Here is a 24,344-nt window from a genome sequence, read left to right on the forward strand (position 1 = left end):
ATAAAGTTAAGTTAAATATAATTAAGAATTCATTTTCTTAAATGCATTAGCTTCATTTCAAGTGTTCAGTAGTCACATGTGGCTAATGACTGCCATATTGAACAGGTCAAATTAGGACATTTTTATTCATTATAGAAAATTTATTTATTTATTAAAGAAGCTGTGGGCTTATAGAACAATCGTGCATAAAATACAGGATTCCCATATACAACCTTATTAACTAATACCTTGTATTAGTGCAGAACATTTGTTACAATTGATGATAGAACATTTTTATAGTTGTACTATAAACTATAGTCCATGTGTTTTAATTTGCCAAAGAGCTGCTGATGCAGAATATCAGAAATCTGTTGGCTTTTATAATGAAGGTTTACTTGGGTTAAAGGCTTACAGTTCCGAGGCCATGAAATGTCCAAATCAAAGCATCAGCAGAGATGCTTTCTCACCAAAGTCAGCTGCTCTTGATCCTGGCATTGGCACTTGTGAAGCAAGATGGCTGCTGATCTTTGCGAGGTTTTAACCCTTCCTTTCCGGCTCACCTCTTGAGCCACTCCGTGGGCCCAGCCTCTTGGGACTTCGTGCTTAAGTGATCCTGTAATCCTTTCTTTCCTGGCATGGGGCTTGTCTCTTAGGGCTTCTCTCCTTGCAGCTCAGCTGTGAGCAAAACTGAAGTCTTTTCTCTCACATGGCAGAAAAAACACAACATTTCCCTTTTTTTCCTCTGTCTGTCTAAGTGAGTCTTTTTGTGTGTTTCCATTCATATCAGACCCAGCAAGGGGCAGAGACTCAACCTGAGTCATGCCTCACTGACATAGTCCAATCAAAAGCCCTAAGTTGATCTTATTAAGTAATCTAATCAAAGCCCCCTCAACTCAATTTAATGCAGTCAAAGGCTATCACAACCAGAGAAATAGGTTATTTCATAAATATAGTATTTCCATTTTTGGGATTCATAAAATAATTTCAAACTGCTGCACTATGGTTTAATGAAGGGTTCCTTGTGTAGTGTAATTCCATAGATTTTTTAAAAAATTTATTCTGTTATCATATATATATAATCTAATATTTCCCCCCCTTTTTAAAAATTATTTTTTGTTTTTTATTTATTCCCCCACTCCCCCTTGTTGTCATTTGCACTTGCTCTCTTCTTCCTGTGTCCTTTCACTGTGTTTTCTTCTGTGTGTGCTTGTCTTGTCTTCTCCTCTTTCTCTTTAGGAGGAACTTGGGGACCTCTGTTGTGGAAGAGAGACACTCAGTTTCCTGAGCCACCTCATCTCCCTGGTGTACTGCATCTCTTACTCTCTCTCTTCTGTGTCTCCCTTTGTTGCATCATCTTGCTGCACTAGCCCTCAGCAGTGTGGGCTGTCAGCTCTCCGTGGCACTGGCCAGCTTACCTTCACCAAGAGACCCCAGGAATTGAACCCAGATCTCCCATATGGTAGACGGGAGCCCAGTCACTTAAGCCACGTCTGCTTCCCAGCATTTCCCCTTTTAATCACATTCAGATGTATTTCATTGCAGTCAGTTATGTTCACAACATTGTGTGACCATCACCACCATCTGTTACCAAAACTTTTTCATCTTTCCAAATAGGAATGCTGTACATTTTAAACCTTAACTTTCCATTCCCTATTCCCACCCTCCTGGTAACCTATTTTCTAGATTCTGACCCTACGAATTTGTTTATTCTAATTGTTTCAAATCAGTGATATCATCTGTAGCAGTTTGATCTAACTATGAATTCCAAAAATAGATAATGGATTATGTTTGTAATCTGGTGTATTACTGGGCATGATTGAGTTATGATTAGGGCTTTGATTGGGCCATATCATTAGGGTGTTGAGTCCCAACCCCTTGGTGGGATAGAGACTCACAGATAAAAGGCATGGCAAAGGACTGAGTTGGAGCTTTTGATGCCATGGTTCTTAATGTTGGAGTTTTGACGTTGGAGTTTGATGCTCAAGCCTTAAGCTGGTGCCCTGGGAAGTAAGCACACAGAGGAAAAAGAAGCAAGCCTCAGGAAGAAAGGAACCTTGAACCCAGAGAGAAGCAAGACCCTGGAAGGGAGGAACCCAGGAAACCTGAACCCTCACAGACCTCAGCAGCCATCTTGCTCCAACACGTGAAAATAGACTTCAGTGAGGGAAGTAACTTATGCTTTATGACCTGGTATCTGTACGCTCCTACCCCAAATAAATACCCTTTATAAAAACCAATCAATTTCTGGTATTTTGCATCAGCACTCCTTTGGCTGATTAATACATCATCCAGTATTTTTGTCCTTTTGTGTCTGGCGTATTTCAGTTAACATGATGTCTTCAAGGTCTATCCATGTTGTCACATATATCAGGACTTGATTCCTTTTTATGGCTGAATAATATTCCATTCTATGTATAAACCACATTCTGTTTATATATTCATTGGTTGATGGACATTTGGGTTGCTTTCATCTTTTGGAAACTGTGAATAATGATGTTATATTAGTCTCCTGAAGGGGTGTCGATGCAAAGTACCAAAATATGTTGGCTTCTATAAGGGGTATTTATTTGGGGTAAAAGCTTATAGTTACAATGCCCTAAAAAGTCTGTCTCAAGGTTGGTTTTTTTTTTTTAAAGATTTATTTATTTATTTAATTTCCCCCCCTCCCCTGGTTGTCTGTTCTTGGTGTCTATTTGCTGTGTCTTGTTTCTTTGTCCGCTTCTGTTGCCGTCAGCGGCACGGGAAGTGTGGGCGGCGCCATTCCTGAGCAGGCTGCACTTTCTTTTCACGCTGGGCGGCTTTCCTCACGGGCGCACTCCTTGTGCGTGGGGCTCCCCCACGCAGGGGACACCACTGCGTGGCTCAGCACTCCTTGCGCGCATCAGCACTACGCATGGGCCAGCTCCACACGGGTCAAGGAGGCCCGGGGTTTGAACCGTGGACCTCCCATATGGTAGACGGACGCCCTAACCACTGGGCCAAAGTCCGTTTCCCCAAGGTTGTTTTCTCACCAAAAATCAGTTGCCACATTTTGAAGTAAGATGGTCACTCATCTCTGAGAGGGTTCATCCTTTCCCTCTGGGCTTCTCCCTCAGCTGCAGGCTGGCATAGGGCTTGTCTCTCAGGGCTTCCTCTCTCCTGACATAGGGCTAGTTTCTTTTTGGGCTTTCTGTATTAGTCTCAGCTCTTCTGTTCTCTTCACAAAGTCAGATGTAAGCTGTTAGGCAAATGTTCATCTCTCCCTGAGACTTTAGCTGTTTGAGCCTTCTCCTTTCTGTCACATGGCAGGATCAAAATGACAGAGCTCTCTCTTCTATGTGTCTTTTTGAGTCCTTATATATCAGCACAGACCACCAAGGGGGCAGGGACTCAAGTTACACCTTACTAATGTATCCCAATCAGAAACCCTAAATCAGGGGTTCTTAACCTTTTTTGTTCCATGGACCCTTTTGCCAGTCATGTGAAAACCAAGGACTCCTTACTTAGTCCACATTATACTGTGTATTATTTAATAAATATGTCACAACCACACCAACACATACCCACAAGAATAATGTTTTTTTGAATTTCAGTTCAAGCTCATGGACCTCTGGTTAAAAACCCCTGCCCTAAATTGGTTTTATCCAATAAACTTAATCATAGGCCCCTTGCTGAATTTAATACAGTTAAAGGGTATCACAACCAGTGGAACAGATTTATTTATAACATAATGTTTCTCTTTTTGGGATTCATAAAGAATCTCAAACTGTCACAGCTGCTATGAACATTGGTGTGCAAACATCTGTTCAAGTCCCTGCTTTCAGTTCTTTTGGTTATATACCTAGTAATGGGAGTGCCGGGTGATAAGATATTTCTTAGCTTTCTGAGGAATTACCAAACTTTCTTACATGGCAGTTGTACTTTTATATTGCCACCAGCAATGAATGAATATTACTGTTTCTCCTCATCCTCTCAAACACTTATTATTATTTTTTTAATAGCTGCCATTCTAATGGGTGTGGAAAGGTATCTCAGTGTGGTTTTGATTTGCATTTCCTTGATGCCTAGTGATGTTCAGCATCTTTTCATGTGCTTTTTGTTTATCTTCTTTGGAGAGTTGTCTACTCAAGTCTTTTGCCCATTAGCAAATTGGGTTGTTTGTCTTTTTATTGCTAAGTTGAAGGATTTCTTTATGGGATATTAAACCTTTATCGTACATTTGGTTTCCAAATATTTTCTCACATTGTATAGGTTGTCATTTGACTTTCATAATAGTGCTTTGAGGCACTGAAGTTTTTAATTTTGATGAGGTTCCATTTATCTTTGTTCTTTTGTTGCTTATGCTTTGGGTGTAAAGTCTAATCAAATATTGCTTAACACAAGGTCTTGAAGATCCTTCCCTATGTTTTCTTCTAGGAGTTTGATAGTTCTAGCTCTTATATTTATAAGTCTTAGATCCATTTTGAGGTGATTTTTATATAAGGAGTGAGGTAGTAGGGGTCCTTTTTTAAATGAAGATACAGTTTTGCCAGCACCCTTGTTGAGGAGACTGTTCTTTCCCAATTGAATGGTCTTTGCCCCCTTGTCAAAATCAGCTGGCCATAAATGGGGCAGTTCATTTCTGAGCTTTCAGTTCAATTCCATTGGTCTTTTTGTCTGTCCTTGAGCCAGTACAATTCTGTTTTGATTACTATGGCTTAATAAAGAGTTTTAAGATCAGGAAGTGTGAATACCCCATCTTCATTTTTTTAGCTATTTGTGGCCCTTTACCTTTCCAAACAAATTTGATACTTGGATTTTCTGTTTCTGCAAAGAAGGTTGTTGAAATTATGATTGGGATTGCATTGGATCTATCTATTGCTTTGGATAGAATTGACATCTTAACAATAGGAATGTCCTTTCCTTTATTTAGGTCGTCTTTGATTTCTTTTAGCAATGTTTTGTAATTTTCTGTGTACAAACCCATTACATCCTTGGTAAGATATATTCCTAGATATTTGATTCGTTCAGTTGTTACTGTTAATGGAATTTTTTTCTTTATTTCTTCATTGTAGAAAGTTTAATAGGACTAGACCATAAAGAATTATCTTTGCTTCTTTGGCCAGATTCAAGTGTCAATCATTTGTCAGGTTGAAAAGTTTGCCTCTATTAATTTATATCCTATCATATCTAATATTAAAAATGAATGAAGACATATGTATGCATATTCACACACATACTTCTAAAGAAAAATTGTAAAGCAATATTAATCACTTTTTTAAAGACCTCTTTTTAAAGATTCATTAGTGTATCTGTATGTAGTCTTAAAAATTCAGATAACAGGGAAGCGGATTTGGCCCAACAGTTAGGACGTCCACCTACCACACGGTAGGTCCAAGGTTCAAACCCAGGGCCTCCTGACCCATGTGATGAGCTGGTCCATGCGCAGTGCTGATGCACGCAAGGAGTGCTGTGCCACACAGGGGTGTCTCCCGTGTAGGGGAGCCCCATGCACAAGGAGTGCGCCCCGTAAGGAGAGCCGCCCAGCATGAAAAAAACACAACCCTGCCCAGGAGTGGCACCGTACACACAGAGAGCTGATGCAGCAAGATAACGCGACAAGAAGAGACACAGATTTCCGGTGCTGATGATAAGGATAGAAACAGTCACAGAAGGACACACAGCGAATGGACACAGAGAGCAGACAACTGAGAGTAGGGGGTAGGGGAGAGAAATAAATAAAAAATAAATCTTGAAAAAAAAAAATTCAGATAACCAAAAAAAAACCGTTCCCAGATTTAATATAATAGAAGTAGGTCTGCACTTAACACCTTTTCAGCATCATGTTTTACATTTCAACATTTTAATGAATCTGGAACTTTTTTATTTTTATTTTTTGGTATGATTAGTTGAGGGTGTTTATCCACTGTTTCCCCCAAATGATTAGCTGGTCAATACAACAACATTTCAAAAGTAATTCTGGTATTTTATTTCTGATTTGAAATAGCACCAGTATATTATCTATGTGGATTTATATTCACATTCTCACCATCCATTACATATCAAATGGTCTTCTATATTTTTCTTAATAGCTGCAAAGGATTGTATTCTATGACTGAGTGAATTTTTTTGTTATCTCTCTATTGATTAAATCATAAACTTCTTAAAGGTTTAAAAAATGAAAACACCCATTTACCTTAGGCCTCATTTATGCACATAGTCCACTGCATTATGTCCTGTGTTAAATTTCAATAAATATTTGTTGATTTTATTTTCATTGTGATTTGAGGTGACATTTCAGTTGTTTTCCAAAAACAGTTAGAACTTTGCAAAATAGGAAATTTACGTGGTTATTTCCTAGCTCTACCTATTTACTATTAGAAAATACAAGTAAATGCTATGTATTTAGAAGGCGCTATTACCTTAACAATAATTTTTTTCTGAAAATCTTTCTATAATGTGCCTCCAATAAAATGTCTTCTGAGAATCAGTAAGAAGATATTCATGTTTAAATGCTGAGAAAAACATATAGGTATAGATGTAGATGATATAGCTTAGAGATTTTCTAGACTCGTCACTGTACATTTAGCAGAAGACTTGTGTTTTCCCTTCATTCTTCACCATTTTCAGTTCACATTATAATGTAATGCCTTTTTTATATAATTATAAAGATTTGAAAGCCTTTAAACCATCAGCCCATTGCTCAGAATCCTTAATTTTGCGATGAAATAACTTTTCCCTCTTGGTTGGAAAGCTAGGTTTTTAAAAATAATCAAATGTAAAATTGGATATGGGACAGACATAATGTTCTGTTCTATTCTGTGTCCCCTTGATATTCTTAATTTACAAAGTGATTTATGTTAAATCTTTGAAATTTGACATGTGAACTATATTTACACACATTCTTGAAGCCTATTGCCTGGGTTAAGAACAAGCTCAGATTATCCCAAACCAAGGAATCCCAAATGAAAGGGATCTAATGAAAGGATTGTAATACTGTGGATTGTTCTTCAAAAAGTGCTATGCAGATTACAAACAAATGGATTATATATATGGAATGTACAAATATTCTTTGTTGTGGTCCATTTCTGCCTAAAAAAAATTTTTTTGGTAGTAATAATAAACTCTATTTTTAGAGTTTAGATTTACAGAAAAATTGCCCCAAAAGTATAGGGAATTCCCATATGGTAACACATAGTTTCCCCTCTTATTAACATCTTATATTGGTGTGGTACATTTGTTAAATGTACCAAATGATGAACCAATATTGAAGCATTGCTACTAACCAAAATCTATAGTTTACATTTTGTGCTGTACAGGTTTATAGGCTTTGATGTATGTATGTCATGTATCTGTCCTTACAGTATCATACAGAACAATTTCACTGCCCTAAAAATGCCCTGTGTTCCACCTATTCATCCCTGCCCCTCCCTTCTGGGCCACTGCTATCTTTATCAGTGTTACAAGTTCTTCCATTAACACAAGGTAATAACTACTATAACAATAAATCTAATTTGATCTGTGGTTATCCTCTCCCCTTACGTTTGTTCATTCCTCAGTCTTGAGGGATTTGTGACAGTGTTTACTTCGGCAACTTCAGGCTGAGAGGCGGCTTAGAGATCATGGAAAGATGGAAGGAGTTATTTTGCTTGTGGTTGTAGATATTCCTTGTTTTGGGGGTGGGACTTGTCCATCATCATCATTTTGTTAGTTGTCCAGGGCAAGCCCAAAGAACTGGAGAGTAGGAGTTGACCTCAGCTATGCTAGAATTCAGGGTTCAACCAGCATTTGACCAATCTGAAGATTTAAGTCTCTGAGAGATATATTTAATGAGTATATTGAAAATTATAGGTTCAAATAAAAGGAGTAGAAGAATCATGAGTTAGGGAATTATAAATGAGTATAACTATGTTATATTGGGGGAATAAATTATTATATATTTCCAAATAGGGCCCCCCAAGGGGCTGTTGATGTTTTGCAGCTGTGTGCCTTACGTCTGGTGCCTGGATGTCCCCTAGAATCCTTGGAAGTACTTTTGTTTGAGGCTTTATTTACTGTGGCAGTTAGTGAAGTCTGCCTGAGGCCTGCATAAACATAACCTCCAGAATGACCTCCTGACTCTCTTTGAAATTTCTTAGCCATAAAAACTCTTTTTTAAAAAAATGTTTCCTCCTTTGGTTAGGGTCTTTTTCCCAATGCGTCTCTGATTAGCACTTAGTAATAATCTCTGAGTGCCAGGGAGGCTCATCCCTGGGATTCATGTCCCACATCAAGGGTGTGGGGTAAGGGGAAGGTAGTGAGTTTATTTGCTGAGTTTACCTTAGAGATAGGCCACATTTGAGTAAAAAAGTTTTCAAGAGGCAACTCCTAGGCATTAATTATAATTAGTCTATTTCTTTTTTATAGGAATAAGGTCCATAAGTACAAGCATTAAGATTGAGGGCTTAGCATATTGGCTTGTTTTCTATTTTAGTCATTATATTGACTAAATATTATTATATATCCAGAGATTTTTGCCATTTTATTTGAGAAAGTGGCAGGACTTCCCCAGGTTGAAAGATTAATATTTTGTTAGCTACTGTGTGGGCCTCTATCTATCAAGAAAACATACCTATGGCAATACAAATACAAATATAAGAATGTTCTTTCAGGATCTGTAAAAAAGGTACATCACTTGTACAGGGTGCTGATAGTGGGGTGATATATAGGAGAAAATACACCTAACACATACTTCTATGGGATATGGATGTATTTGTGTAATTTTTTTCTCTCATGTAATTTTTTTTTTTTTTTAATTTTCCTGTTGTCTGCTCTTTGTGTCCACTCACTGTGTGTTCTTCTGTGTCCACTTACATTCTTCTCATGTGGCACTGGGAAACTTGCTTTTTTGTTGCATCATCTTGTTGGGTCAGCTCTCCATGTGTGCGGTGCCACTCCTGGGTGGGCTGTGCTTTTTTCACACAGGGCGGCTGTCCTTGCTGGTGCACTCCTTACACGTGGGGCTCCCCTATGCAGGGGACACCCATGTGTGGCATGGCACTCCTTGCATGCGGCAGAACTGCGCATGGGCCAGCTCAGCACACTGGTCAGGAGGCCCTGGGTATCGAACCCTGGACCCTCCATATGGTAGGGGGATGCTCTATCAGTTGTGCTACAACCGCTTCCCTCTCATGGCATCTTTATCTGCCTTTGGAATTACAGTGATGGTGGCCTCATAGAATAATTTAGAAAATATTACTTCTTCTTCAATTTTTGGAAGTTTGTGCCAGATTGTTTGTTTTTTAACCAGTTTTACTGAAATGTATTTGATCCATACAGTCCATCTAAAGTGTGCCATCATTGGCCTTTGGTGTAATCACAGAATTGTGCATTCATCACTGTAATCAATGTTAGAGCATTTTCATTACTCCAAAAACAGGATTGGTATTAATTCTTCTTTGAATTAAAATTCACCAGTGAGGCTGTCTGGTCCTGGATTTCATTGTTGGGATGATTTTTATTGTGGATTCTGTGTCGTTACTAGTTATTGGTCTGTGTCTTCTATGTCTCCTTGTCATTGTGGGCAATTGGTGTGTTTCTAGGAATTTGTCTATTTCATCTAGATTAATTTGTTAGCATGAATGTTTATAATATCCTTTTATAATTTTACTTCTGTGGGTTTGGTAGTTATAGTCCCCCTTCTATTTCTGATTTTAATTTTTGCATACTCTTATTTTTTTGGTCAGTTTAGCTAAAGATTTGTCGCTTTTCTTGAACTTTTCAAAGGAACAACTTTTGGCTTAATTCTTGTATTGTTTTTCTTCTTTTTTTCTTGTTTTTCCCCCTATTATTTTATATTGTTTTTCTACTCTCTGTTTCATTGATTGTTCTGATCTTTGTTTTTTCCCTCTTTCTGCTCCATTTTGTTCTAGTATGTTCTTTTTCTACTTTCACAAGGTATGAGCTTAGAATTCTCATTTGAGATCTTTTTTGTTTAATGTAAAGATTTAAAGGTATTACTTTTCCTCTCAGCACTGTCTTTGTTGCATACCATTAGTTTTAATATGTTGTATTTTCATTTTCATTTGCCTGAAGATGTTTCCTAATTTTCCTTGTGATTTCTTCTTTGATGCCTTAGTTGTTTGAGTGTGTTGTCCAGTTTCCACGTATTTGTGAATTTTCTAGTTCTCGCTCTGTTATTGATTTCTAGCTTCATTCCATTGTGGTTGAAGAAGATGCATTGTATGACTTCAATATTTTTAAATTCATAGAGACTTGTTTTATAATCTCATATCTGGTCTTTCTTAGAGAATGATCCATATGCACTGTAGAAGACTGTGTGTTTTGCTGCTATTGGGTAAAGTGTTCTCTATATGTCTGTTAGGTCTAGCTGATTCATAGTATTGTTCAAGTCTTCTTTTTCCTTAACTAATCTTCTATCTAGAAGATGGAATTTTTGAAAGTAGTATATTGAAATCTGCTATTAATATAGAACCATTATTTCTCTTCTCAAATCTGTCAACATTTCTTTTGATATTTTTCACCTCTGCTGTTAGTTTAGTATATATTTATGTCTTCTTTTTGAATTGACCGTTTTATCAGTATATAATGACCTTCTTTGTCCCTTGTAACAGGTTTTGACTTAAAGTCTATTTTATCTGATATCAGTATAGCTACCCTTGTTATCTTTTGATTACTACTAGCATGGTATATTTTCCCCCATCCTTTCACTTTCAGTCTGCTTATGTTTTTGTTTTTGTTTCAAGATTTATTTATGTCTCCTCTTGCCCTTCTTGTTTTTCACTTGCTGAGTCTGTTCATCTCCCTTGTTTCTTTTAGCTGAACCAGGGACCTCCAGTGTGAGAGGGATATTTCTAATTGTTTGAGCCATCTCCATTCCCTGCTTTGTTGTGTCTCTCATTCTCTTTATCCTCTCCACATCTCTTGTTGCATCAGCTCACTGTCTTCTTTAGGAGGTACCAGGAACTCTGCTCCCTGCTTTTTTGTGTCTCCCATTATGTTCTGTTCTTTTTATGTCTCTTGTTGTGTCAGCCTGCCATGCCTGCTCACAGCACCAGCTTACTTTCTTCTTTAGGAGGCACTGGGATCAGAACCAGCAACCTCCTGTGTGGTAGGTGGGAGCCCAGTCACCTGAGCCACATCTACTTCCCCTGCTTATGTTTTTTTTTATTTGAGTGTCTTTAAAAATAGAATATGATTAAGTTGTGTGTTTTCATCCATTCTGCCATTCCATGAGTTTTGACTGGAGAGTTTAATCCATTTACATTTAAAATAACTACTGATAATGTAATACTTCTGCCATTTTGCTATTTTGTCTTTTTACATCTTATACCTTTTTTGACCCTCAATTTTTATGTTAGTGCCTACTTTCACATTTATTTGATTTTTGTATTATACCATTTTGTGTCCTTTCTCATTTTTTTCCTGAATATATTTTTCATGATTTTCATTGTGGTTTCCATGGGGCTAAAATATAACATCCTAAGTCTGTAACAATCATATATGATTTGATACTCGTCTATCTTCAGTAGCATACACTTTTCCTATACCCTTTATTCCCCCATGTTTTTTTTGTACTTTTTACAAATTATATCTTCGTACATTATATGTCCGAAACCATCACTTTATCATTACTCTATGAATTTGCATTTTATTTTAGCACCCATAGGAAGTTTGAAGTGGAGTTACGTAGTACCACTCCCTACCAGTGATCTTTATTTCTTTATGCTGCATTAGTTTTTGTTTAGCTGAGACTGTTTTATTCTCAACCTCATTTTTTTTTTAAGATTTACTTTTTATTTATTTCTACTTCTTGTTGTTTGCGCTTGCTTTCTTTGTCTGTTTGTTGTATGCTCTGTGTCCACGTCTTTTTTTTTTTAGGAGGCACTGGGAACTGAACCTGATACCTCCCATATGGGAAGGAGGTGCCCAATTGCTTGAGCCACCTCCACTCCCTGCTTGTTGTGTCTCTCATTGTGTCTTCCCTATTGTATCTACTCATTATGTCATCTTCTTGCATCAGCTCGCCACGCTAGCCCATTGCATTGGCTTGCTGTCTTGCTTGTCTTCTTTAGGAAGCATCGGGTACTTTCTGTGTGGTAGGTGGGTGCCCAGCTGCTTGAACCACATCTGCTTCCCTCTCCCTCGTTTTTTGAAAGAATTCCTTGGCAGATTATCAATTTCTTGGTTTGCAGTTGTTTGCTTTTAGTGCATTAAATACTTGGTACCACTGCCTTCTCTCCACCATGGTTTCTAATTGCAAATCTGCACTCAATCTTATTGGGATTCCCTTGTACATAACTTGTTGCTTTTCTCTTGCAGCTTTCGGAGCTCTCTCTTGTCCTTGGCATTGGGCAGTTTGATTACCATGTGTCTGTGAATGGTTCTTTTTGAGTTTCTCCACTTTGGGGTTAGTTAGCTCTCTTGAATATACATATATATTCCTGTCCTTTGTTAAATTTGTGAAGATCACTGCTATTATTTCTTTGATTAGCCCTCCTGCTTCTTTCTCTCTTTTTTTCTCCTTCTTGAATTTCCTTATTGTGTATATTGGTATTCTTGACAGTGTCCCACAGTGTCTATTCTTTTTAACTCTTAAAACTTTCTGCTCCTCAGTCTGAATCATTTCAGCTGTTCTATCTTTAAGGTCACTGATTCTTTTTCTGCCATCTCTAACTGCTTTTGAAACTGTCCAGGGAATTTTTCATTTCAGTTTTTGTGTTTTTCAACTCAAGTATTTGATTCCTATTGAGAATAGATTTCCGTATTGTTCATTCATTGTTTTCCTCATATCCTTTAGTTCTTTTTTTTTTTTTTTTCTGATTAAACTGCAACTTTATGAAAGGGGGCAAAGTATATATACCCTCGGGTGGGGGAGGAGTGGGGAGTGAGGTAGTAGAGGCTAAGGATTGGTTGTTGCTGTCGCCGGGGTGGGAGGCAGACCTTAGTTTCATGCCTTGCGCCTGCACACTATCTTATCAGCCTGGGCAGTGGCGGGAAACGGAGAACAAAGGAGCAGGGAGGGAGAAGAACAAGGAAGTGGGCTCTGCTCTGGTGGCCATGTTGCCGGCATTGCTGAACTCAGTGTATACTCGTATTGACCGCTCCCAACATCTCCTCCCTTTTTCTTTTATTAGCACAGTATTTTTCATACGGCTAGCTGAGGGAAGTAGAGGCCTCATTTCCCTGATGTAGACAGCTCTGATTTTTTCGGGAAGGGGTATTATAGATTGTGCAGTGGAAGCCGATGAAATGAGGGGGGGGGCTGTGCCTGATTTAGGTCGGAACCGTACCCGGTGAGCCGTTTCAGCTCACTCACACGCGTGACCAGTCTTACCCGTCATGGGGAGGCATGGCAGCAAAAGGCCATGTCCCTGTCTTAGGTTGACTGTTAGGTCGGTTCAGTTGCCCGTCACTGGCTAGCCTTTAGTTCTTTCTATGTTTTCTTTATCTCCTTGAGCATATTGAGAATCATTTCTTTAAAGTCTTTGTCCAGTAATTCCAAAGTTTGGTACATTCCCCATTGCTATCTGCTATGAGGCTGAAGGAATCCACTGCAGGGAGGGTAAAACACATTAGTATTTATGCCAGTTCACCACCTTCTTCCTCTGCTTCTTCCTGGTGTTCTACTAGACTACAGAGTTTCAAAATAGTTGATTCAGACAGTTCCTGCCAGTTCAATAGTTATTGGTGGAGGAAATGATTCCTGGAGCTTCCTAATCTACTGTCTTCCCTAGTCCTTCTCAATGCTGCTTTGATCTATTCGTATAGTATTTTTTCCTTTTATTCTGAAGAGCTCTCTTTTCTGTTGCTTTAGGGCAAGTTTAGTGGTGATAAACCCCCTCAACTTTTTTTTTTTTTTAATCTGGAAATGTCTTAGTCTCTCCTTTTTTCATGTATCATTAGATATAAAACACTTGGTTGGCAATTGTTTTCTTTAAGCACTTTGTATAGGTCATCCCACTGCCCTCTTGCCTTCATGGTTTCTGATGAAAAATCAGCATTTGATTATATTGAGGCTCCCTTGAATATGATAGATTGCTTTTCTCTGGCAGTTTTCAGGAATCTTTCTTTATCTTTGACACTCCCCAGTTGTGGGTGTGTATCTCTTTGAGTTTATACTGTTTGAGGTTTGTTGTGTTTTTTTTGGATATGTAATTTCATGTGTTTTATTAAATTAAGATTTCTGACATTACTTCTTTGAATATTCTTTCTGCCTTTTCCTCTCTTCTCCTTCTGGTACTATCATATTGCATATATTGCAATGCATTATGATGTCCTACAATTCTCTGTAGGCTTTGTTCATTTTCATCAAACTTTTTTATTTCTGCTACTCAGCCTGAACTATTTTGGTTGTCTTATGTCCTGGTTCACTGATTCTTTGTTCTGCCAGCCCCAATCTGCTGTGGAACCCCTTTAGGGATATGGTATTTCAATTATTGTGATTATGAACTTCAATTCCAGTGTTTGTTTGGTTGCATTTCATAACATACAGCAATCCTTTATATGTTTTCCTGAGCTTCGAGGAATATGGCTCTGCCATTTTTTTCTAGTTGTTCAAAGATTCTGTGGGAGAAATGAATGCTAGATTTTCTCATTCCATCATCTTGGTTGACTTTAAGTTCAGCCATGTTTGATCTTGTTTGAGACTTGGGCTGTCCATAACAGATACAAGTGAATTGACAGTGATTCTCTTTGCACTCTTGATATGAAATAATTGCGGCTAGAAATTGGATTGCTGATGTTACCTTATAAGAAGATTTATGGTAACTTCTAAACAGGAATGCGCAGATTCTGAATTGCTAAAAGTTAATTTTCACTTGGTGTGATAAAGTTAAATTTTGATAAAATTAAGTTTTAAAAAGTAGAACTGTAAACTGTATTAATAGGCACTTATAAGCCTTTTTCTGTTTTCTTTTTTCTTTTTTTTTTTTTCATCTTGAATTTCAGTTACCTTATTATATTTTTAAAAATTTAATGTTCTTCTTGCCATTCTTTGACAGACCCCTTATCCCTCTGGACAGAATGCAGGTCCAACCACGTTGGTGTATCCTCAAGCCCCTCAGACAATGAATTCACAACCTCAAACTCGTTCTCCGGTAAGTAAGAGAAGCTTGATCTAGAGAATATTCTCCATCTTCATTTATGTATATGGTAACTTGAGTTCCTTTTCCTAATATTTTCTCTGTGTTCTGGTTTGTTCCAAAGATTTATTATTATTATTGGTTTACATTGTATTTTCATATCTTTCCATATAGAAATAATTTAAGTTTATGAGGGAAAAAAAGGAGATGATGCTTTTTAACTTTTTATACTTTTCTATGGCATTATTTTTTTAAAAGCCTGGTTGAATTGAAGTTCACTTCATTTCAGCTTTTAATTATTAATAAATTGTTCAAAATTCAGGAGGAAAATAAAACACAATGATTTTTTTTAAAGTAAATATAATTTCATTAATTAGGCTCTCAATTTCCAGTTGTTTAGTAAGTAAGACTTCTGAATCAGTGTCACTGGATCAGTTTCAATCTTTTAGACAAATACATGACATACACCAATGGGTGTATTCATTTCTACAGATGGTAAAATGTCATACAGATGGAAATGCTATCATCTTCTTTGTTCATCTTTTACATGGATTATAAAGACTGAGAATTTACTCAAGGCTAATCCTTCTATTTCACAAAAATGTAATCACTTCAGCTGTCCATTCCTTAGAAAATCTTATCTTATGCTCTGCATGATTAGCTTTTTTGCTATAAGTTGCTTCTGTAATGTCTCATTGTATCTCACATCCGTCTTTCTACTTGAGCTCTGAATTTTCCTCAGAATATAGGAATCTTTTTGTTCCCCACCTCTCCTTTTTTGCCTGTAAAATAGGAATCCTTCATTGCATAGGCTCCTATTCCATTGATTTTATACATTAATTTAGAATTGTTGAAAAGTACCAAAGAATTGTTCAAAGAACTAGGAGAGCATACACTGTACCAGAATGTGATCCCTTTCTTATCCTCTTTCTGTTTTGCTTTTCCTATTGCCCTCTTCAATACCTGTTCTTATATCCTGATTGTTCTTAGAGGGTGGAAGAAATTTCTAAACAGTGAGGTGGGACTTTGGTTCCAGTTGTCTATTTGCTTGACTAATTTTTTTGCTAAAATAGTCAACAAGATATCTGATGGAAGTTTTGTTTTGAGAGTGGTTTGGGAATGTGGATACTTGATTACTTAAAAGGGCCTGTGATCTCACAGATCAATTTTGATAGGTCTTGGTTCTAATCACTGATCATGGACATTATGGTAAGCTCTTATTGTAAAGAATTTTTTGGTCCTCTTCCCCCCCCACCCTTTTTAATTTTTGAAGGAAAAAAAGGGAAGTAAATTTACATGGTTAGAACTGGCGCAAAACCTGACTGAAGAGCTGCATCTCTAAACCAGTTTTTTTGACAGCCCAGCAGAACAGTGCCAATACATTGCACAGAAAACTGGAAGAGGAGGAAGGTTTTGGAACAGACTCCAGTTTACAGGTCCTTGGCTGGAAGAGGCTGGATAAAATACTGCATTGTAAGCAATATAACAAACTGTACTTCTTGCAGGCAGTGGTGCCTCTGGCACTGATTATTTTTGACCACATCCATTTATTGGCTGATGAACAGAAATGCATTGATTGCTTCCTCTCTGGCATACAGCATGGCAGTTTCTGCCAGGCATAGTGGGGAAGAGAATAACAAATTGGGTGGATCTTCTGTATTGGGAATTAGACAGGAGTAATTTGGAGTTTAGATTTTTATGTAAACTTAATGTGGGATATTCCTTTCAGATAAATTTACTTTAAAAGATAAGTTTCAAGGCTTCTTTTTCCCCCTTTCCCTTTTATAATTGATTATTAAGGGGAAATTGTCTGCAGTTGTCAGCCATTTTTCTGTGGTCATAAACTTTTCAGATACTATCCTTTTGCAATTTTTGCCATCTGCTCTGTTAGTGACCATTATCACCCCCATTACTAAAAACCACACATATAACATTCCATTACATACCCCAAAACAAGTGCAAGACTAGCAGACCCCAGGCTGCTCTTGCTTTTTGTTTTGGGTCTGATTTTCTTTACTTCATTTGTGATGGTGCTGGGAGGGTGAAGTTTGAGTATGACTTTTGGCAGGACTGCATTTTCTTTTAACATTCCAAGTTGCCATAGTCTGGTCCCATCCATCCCACAGTTATCCCTACTGGTGAGGAGAGGTAAGCTGTTGCACTAAGGAGGGGACCCTTCCTGTAGCTTTGTTGAACAGCTAGAGCTTACTCCATTCTATTTCTGCATTAATGGGCCATTGGCAATTGCACAGTTTAGGCTTTTCTGTTCTTCCCTGGACAGCTGCCTTTGCAATCCAACTGGCTTCATATGGCCCCCTCCACCTCCCATCTTTGTGCCTGTATTTCTGTATGATAACTTGGTATCTTAGTTAAATTCATATTGTGGAAAATCCTATTTCGAAATAAAAATACTGAAAAGCTATGGTAAAATTTACCTCTGTTCCATTTTCTTTGTTGAACTGGAACTCTTTACATGGCAGAAAAATTTTAAATAGCCTGTTTAAAATAATGAAGCTATTGAATGCTTAATTGGGAGAGCAGGACAGTTCGGCCTTTTCAGTAATCTGTAACCATGGATTATTTTTAATATTTCATGGTGCTCAGTGCCAAAGTTATATCAGTGTTACATTGACCATGCCCAATTACCAACTGTGCCCAGAAGGGTGTGGGTGAGTGGGTGGGTGGCATTAACATTGGATCCAAGTTCACAGAAGGCTGCTTTCCTGTATATCTATAATCCTCACCATCTTAAGACCCCTCTTAAAAAAAAAAAAGAAATGAAAGTTTCAGTTTTAAATATGAGCCAGCAGCGACTACAGTTTGTTCTGTTGCTTACAGCTACCCATAGGATTAAGACTATTGTTATTCCAAATGAAAAACTCAATAGCCAATGGTGACTAGTGCAAAATAGACTAGGGTACTTTCCTAGTGTACTTTTCCACTAACTTAAGATTTGTGTTGGTTAATTTTTTAAATATTTGTATAATTTTATAAGGCACTCCTTTTGCTCAGAGAAAGTTCCCTTTTCACTGAAACATTCCAAATATATGACGTTCCAGCTTTTATTTTAGATTCTTAGAAATGGGACCTTTCTGTGGAACAGTGATAAGACAGGTACTGCTGTACTCAGGTTAATTTTTTAACATGGCCCTTCTCTCTTGTTTTCTGTAAAAAATGTCATGAAGAAATATCTCACTTGCACACCCTGTCCCCCTTTTATGCCACATGGGTGGTATTGACTGTTCTTGAAACTTGATTCCCATAGTAGAGATATGATCTGTTTTCTTCTCATAATTGGAAAGCTGGAAATATAGAACCTCTATTTCTCTGAAGAGAAAATTTTCTTCAAGAACTATAGCTGCCAATGTCGTCATTCTGCAAAACTCCACTATAGGGGTTAACCAAATATAGTGGCTATCCTAACACACCCTAAGCATATAAGGTACCAAGAGCTCTTTAAGTTATGCTGAGTAACTTCAAAATATGTTAAGTCACTTTTCAAAACTTGAACAATTGGTGACATTGCAGCTTCTTAAGTGATTTCTTAGCAGAGCTGTCTTCAGCTGTCTCCTCCTAATCACTGATCATGTGCTCTTCTGCAATTTGCTTAAAATTTTTATAAAATAATGGCAGTTAGGGAAATCATTCCAAATCTCTTATATTTTCTATTGCATATAACTTAAATTCTGAGTAGGAGGGGTGTTTCTTATTTAACATTCACTCAGATCTAGCATAGTGATGAGCTGACTGAAGGCTCCATAGGAAATAAAACAACTCAGGATACATTTTTTTGGTTCCTTAAACATATTGAATAAAAACCTGTATAGTGTGCATTGAAAACTGCTGTCCAAATATTTTCCTATCACTATTAAAGAGGGTGGTTTGAGTATTGTTTTTGTATTAGTAGCTAAGGTATGGCTCTATATGCTTCAATATATTTCCCTGTCTAAAAATGTATTGGGAACCAAATTTTGCTCTAATGAAGAATTATTTGATCTTAGATTTTTAGTATGAAAAATTTCGTGGGTGAAAAACCCTTTTCTTATATTCTAAATTAGTGGAGGTAAGAGTTAGATTATAAATTATTCTCTGATTTAGCTGAGTAGTTGTTTTCTTTTGCTTTTATTCTCAAAATCAATAGTAATAGGTACAGTGTTTTGCTGCTGTCTATAAAAGTATTTGAGAAATTTGACTTCTTTGCTCTTATTTTCTTCTTGGGCTTAGAACAGTAGCAGTTTGATTAGTCACATTAGAGAGTGATGTTCTCTACTAGCTGTTCAACTTGATATGCCTGGTATTAAACTTTACTAGTTAATTGCATTTACACTGAAATATATAATATAATAAAAAATATTTCTTTAACTCTAAGAAAAAACAGAAGGTATTAAAAATTCCATTTCATTTTTGAGATACTCCATTTAAGAAATTTTAAATCAAACCTTTTATATTATTTCCTGTTGGACATTTTGATTATCTCTTGGCTAAGTATGAAAATATTCTTATTCCCCCCAGCTATATCAGCTACATACATTAAACTTGACTTTCATATACTTGCCTTAATATAACTACTTAATGTTTCAAAATTTCTTTTGCCCTATTTTAGGTTGTTTTTATTGTTGGTATTTGTTTGTTTGTTTTTTAAATATTCCTATCAGAGAGGACCTAATAGCTTAGCTCTTTCTTTCCCAACTGATAAATGACAAACTATTCCTGGTAGTGGTATTAACCTGCTGAATCTTAGTACCTGTCTGTCACTGTCCTGCAGCAAAGCTTTGACTGTTTTTGGTTTTTTTTGTTTTGTTTTTTTTTTTCTTGTGGGTTCTTTCTTTTGGCATATTGTGTGACATTTTGGTTTTTGTTGTGGTGTTTCTGACTCTTTGTGCCTTTCCTTTTGTGTTTGTTTTCCCTCCTTTCTCAGTTTGCAGCGGGGCCTCGACCTGCCCATCATCAGGTACTGTACCCTCGCCCCTTCATTATCATCCTTAACTAATAGGAGGCTTTAGTAGCTGCTAACTCTTAGAATGCTGCCATCCCAGAGGGGCAACTAAAACCACTCTCTACAGAAGTAGTTTGAGTCTGATATGATTCAGTTATTTTTGTCCTTCACTAATTTCACTGCATTTTTAAATTAACAAACCCATTTACTTCTATTTATAACACAAATTAAAAGGAATAATTATAGTTTTTTTTCTTTCAAAAAAGATTGCTTTGAATTTAGAGACTCTTGAAGCATTTTAGATATATTAAGTTCTCACAGATTTGGTATTAAGTTTAAATGTAACTGAATGGAGCAGGCAACATTCTAAGGGTTTTCTGTTAACATTCTCATATAACTTGTATTGATGTGTATAAATATCATTAATATTTCTAAAACCACCTAATCTCAGTTACTAATTTAGACCTAATTCAAATTGATTAACCATAATGCACATTCATGTACTTCATAGAATTACCCTTATTCTTAGGGTACATAGAAAGTATTAGTTTATTGGATTTTTAAAAATAAGGTAATTATAAAAATTTAAAAATCAATGTATATGCTTGTATATATCAGGTTATTTGGCAGGAATTTATTAGAAGAGGCAGAGTAGAAAAAACAAAAACACTTACATTCCTCCCTGCCCCCCCCCAATAACTGTTTATGGAGTGTTTGAACCACTTTTTAATGCTGTAGTTGAAAGAGCTTGGGCTCTTGGTCTGACAGCCCTGTGTTCGTATTTCCAGCTCTACTCTATAACCAGCTAGGGTACTTAATCAAATCTTTTTTTTAAGCCTTAGTTTCTTCTTATGTAAAAAGGGGATAAATACTCTTCTACATTAGAGATAATTATGTAAAGCATCTGATACAAAGTAAACAGTCAATAAGTGGTAGCTGCTTTTAGTATTATTGTTGCTCAACATAATATAGTTATAATAAAATGAGAAAACTGTTACCAGTGTTTACCTGTGGTATTAAATTTAAAAGTCTTATTTTTGAATAAATGGATGTTGCTTAATTGAAGGCTTCATTTGTCTTAGAGTGATTTAATACAAGATTCTATTTCTCAACATATAGATCTTCCCGTTCAGAGGATGTAAAGGCCAAGCAAAGTGTGAGAGGTGTTAAAGGCACTTTGCAGAACTCAGAAAAGTTTATATGAAGTGGATGGCTATTCTTTGGCATCAGTCAAGGAATAAATATTGAAAGAGAATATTGCAAGGTGCTTTAAGAGCTTTGGCATCAACTGTAAACTTAGGTTTGAATCTTCCTTATGAATTGAGTGTTCTTGGACAAATTATTTACCACTCCTAGCCTCAGTTTTCTCATTGTAAAATGGGGAGAGTAATAATACCCATCTCATGACTGATGTGGGAAGTAAATGAAATGAAGTATATGAAGTGATTAGCAGAGTGTTTAGCACATGGTAAGAATCCATGAAGTATAGTTACTTATTATAAAATGGTAACCACCTAGACAATTGGTTTGATTATAAGTTGAAAAACTTCTAGTTGAGAGCCATGGAGGCAAGGCTTAAATTTTAGTTGGGGTTCAAGCCAGTTAGGGTTTATCTCTGAAGAGATAAACCTGGGAATCTTTGCTTAGGAAGCAGAGTGAAAAGAAATTATTTATATATGATTTAAGTGGGAGACCATGAATTAGGAAAAAATGTTTTCTGTGCTCCTTGATGTAAGGCACACTTTGTTTGTTCCCATGTTTATGTGTTTGTTAAACCCTAGTTGCTTATAGCAGTAATTTCATACAGTTTATGGTAGACTATAAGTAGGAGTTAACATGACCTTTGACTGCAGTTACTGAAGGATTGTCTGTGATATAGATTGCTGAAATGAGGGATAAAATTTGAAACTAGAACCATGTTGTTAAAAAGCTCAGGCCCCTCTTATTAAAAGTAGTGACCCAAACCCAGAACATTGCTTTTGGATCCAAAAACTTAAGGTAGCTGACTGCTTTAACTCTGCTATTCTTCCTTTCTAAATACCAATTAAACTTTTTTCATTATATCACAGAGAATTCAGTGAATAAGGAAGTATAGACCCTTGGTTCAGGCAGCAGTATTATTGCCTTGGAGAAATAGAGTAGGCAAGAGGCATGGGATTGAAATGGCACTGCTGAGCCAGAACGTAATTGAACTAATATTGTGGTATGGCATGAAGTAAATTGTTAGGAAGAGTTTGCTAGTCCTTATCCATAGGGAAAGTAGAACCAATTTATTTGTTCACATCAGAATAGGTATTGGCATTTTGGGTGGGATATGAAAATTTTCCCTGTAAACCGCATCTCATTTAGCAACCTTTGGGCTCTAAATGTCAGTAGAATTACCTCAGTGATGATTAAAAATAAGCAAAACAAAAACAAAACACCTCTATACATTTCTCAATATCTTCCATGCAGGTGATATTGTTGCCATTTGAGAACCACTGAGACTGAAATCTGTAAGAGACCTCCTCAGATATAAATCTAGATAGAGAATTAAACCCGAAAATTCATGGAGAAGGAGAACCTCATAATACAAAACAAAACTTAGAAATTTGTATAGTAAAAGCAATATAGTGACAATCAAACATTAGTGGTATACATAGAATATGCTTTTTAAGGGAAATCTATGTCCTGGGTTATTTTTGGTTTGTTGTCCTTAAGACTTAGTTGAATGGAAGGGTTAGAATTTACTCTGGTGAATAGATTTCTCACTTCTTTATTGTATTATTCAACTTGGCTCTCTTTTGTTCTGTGTTTCAGGAATTCAATGTTGGATGATATTTCCTATGATTATGGTTTCTAAAGGCCACTAGCAAATCTATAACTTTTTGTGGATGCTTAGTAACAATTGGTTCTATAAACACTGCAAAGAAAAAAATATTGTGTTATTTAGATGATATTAATTGCTTGTGAAAAGATGACATTGTCATCTAGTTTAACATTCCAGAACCTGTATATTTTTGTAGATAAAATGATCTGAAGTGAAAAAAAGAAAGAAAAAAAAAAAAGAGATTTCATGTGTGGCCAGTGAGGGCTCTCTTTCCATCCCTGCAAGTCCAGTTAGCATTATGTCAGCCTCATCTTCTTCTGGTACTTTTAGTGTTTGCCTTTTGCAAGGCTTCTTTATATTAATAAGGATATTCTATTCTTTTTGAGTTTGATAATCTGAAGAAAACTTTCAGAAAAACAGTTTTCTTCAAAGGGAAAACAAGAAGTCCTGTGTAATTTGTATGCAAAATAGCCTTAATTTTAGAAATACCTCAACTATTTTTACAATGATTTTTGAGAATCTCAAGGTAATTGGAAATGGAAAGAATAGAAAGTGCATTCAGAATTAGAACAAGTCACTTGGTATAATTTAAGATTCTGACTTGTGCTGTTAATTTCATGTCTTTGGTCGTTGAAATTTGTATAGCTGGTGTTTAAAGTTAGGTATTTTCCTGTACTTAGTTTACTTTTTGGTTTCACAATAGAGGTCAAATATTGTTTATAGGCTATAGCCAAGTAGTCTTTTCATCATGACAAAGATCAGAGAATTGGTATTTAATAAAAGTGTTTATAACAAAATATTTTGTAGTTTGTTGAAATATGACTTTAGTTCACGTAGTGTTCACAAATCCTGGATAATATGCAATATTCTAAGCAATTGGTTTCATATAAATAAACATTAAGCTTCATAAACTTGAAGAACATGTAACCGGGTGTCAGATATTAAAAATAGGTATGTTTTCCGGTTGTAGTTTGAGTTAGTTTTCAAAAAGATAAAAAATAAAATAAAATAAAATAAATAGATGGTTTATGTTATGTTGTTTTTCATTACGACCTGTAAAGGTTTCTCTACTCAACTTTGTGCTATATATTTGAAGTCCTAGTTCCTGGTTTAGATTTATTTGTATTTCTGTAGGCAGTATGTTAGATTTGGAAAGTAAAAGAAATTAAGGCTTTAGGCTTGCCTCTGGGACCAGACTTGGCACATTAGAGGTTTTTTTGTTTGTTTGTTTATTTGTTGATTTTAAATAATAAGCTTTCTTTTTAGAGAAGTTTTAGATTCACAGAAAAATTACACCATAAGTATAGAGAATTCCCATTGAACCCGCGATACATCAGAGTTTAATGGATAAAAATAATAAAACAGATCAAGTGTATTTACAGTCTTATGACAAGAACTCCTGGACTTTTTAGAACTTGATGTAAATTGATGATGGCAGGTTTGTCTTGTGCCTTGTCCACAAGGTATTGTAGAGTGGCAGCATAGAGAGTGAGGAAAGTACAGGTTGCAAGTCTGCATAACTGGGGTTCATTATCAGCTACACTACAAACTAACCTAGGTTTTCTTATCTGTAAAATGT

At 36.4% G+C, this 24,344-nt stretch overlaps 1 protein-coding gene across 50 annotated transcripts in view; it reads left to right on the forward strand.

The window, feature by feature from the left end:
* EIF4G3 (eukaryotic translation initiation factor 4 gamma 3) overlaps window positions 1-24,344 on the forward strand; it is a 439,835-nt gene that overhangs the window by 216,622 nt on the left and 198,869 nt on the right. For 17 of the 50 annotated variants that reach the window (XM_071217722.1, XM_058304193.2, XM_058304194.2 and 14 more), the window contains 3 exons: window positions 14,940-15,035; window positions 16,380-16,493; window positions 19,939-19,971. In XM_071217722.1, coding sequence (XP_071073823.1) covers window positions 15,006-15,035; window positions 16,380-16,493; window positions 19,939-19,971 — 177 coding nt within the window. In that variant the 5' untranslated portion in view covers window positions 14,940-15,005. The remainder of the gene's footprint in view (window positions 1-14,939; window positions 15,036-16,379; window positions 16,494-19,938; window positions 19,972-24,344) is intronic. The other 33 variants (XM_071217735.1, XM_071217725.1, XM_071217734.1 and 30 more) reach the window with 3 other exon arrangements.

The sequence above is a fragment of the Dasypus novemcinctus genome, chromosome 9, assembly GCF_030445035.2.
Source record: "Dasypus novemcinctus isolate mDasNov1 chromosome 9, mDasNov1.1.hap2, whole genome shotgun sequence".
Lineage (NCBI taxonomy): Eukaryota > Metazoa > Chordata > Mammalia > Cingulata > Dasypodidae > Dasypus > Dasypus novemcinctus.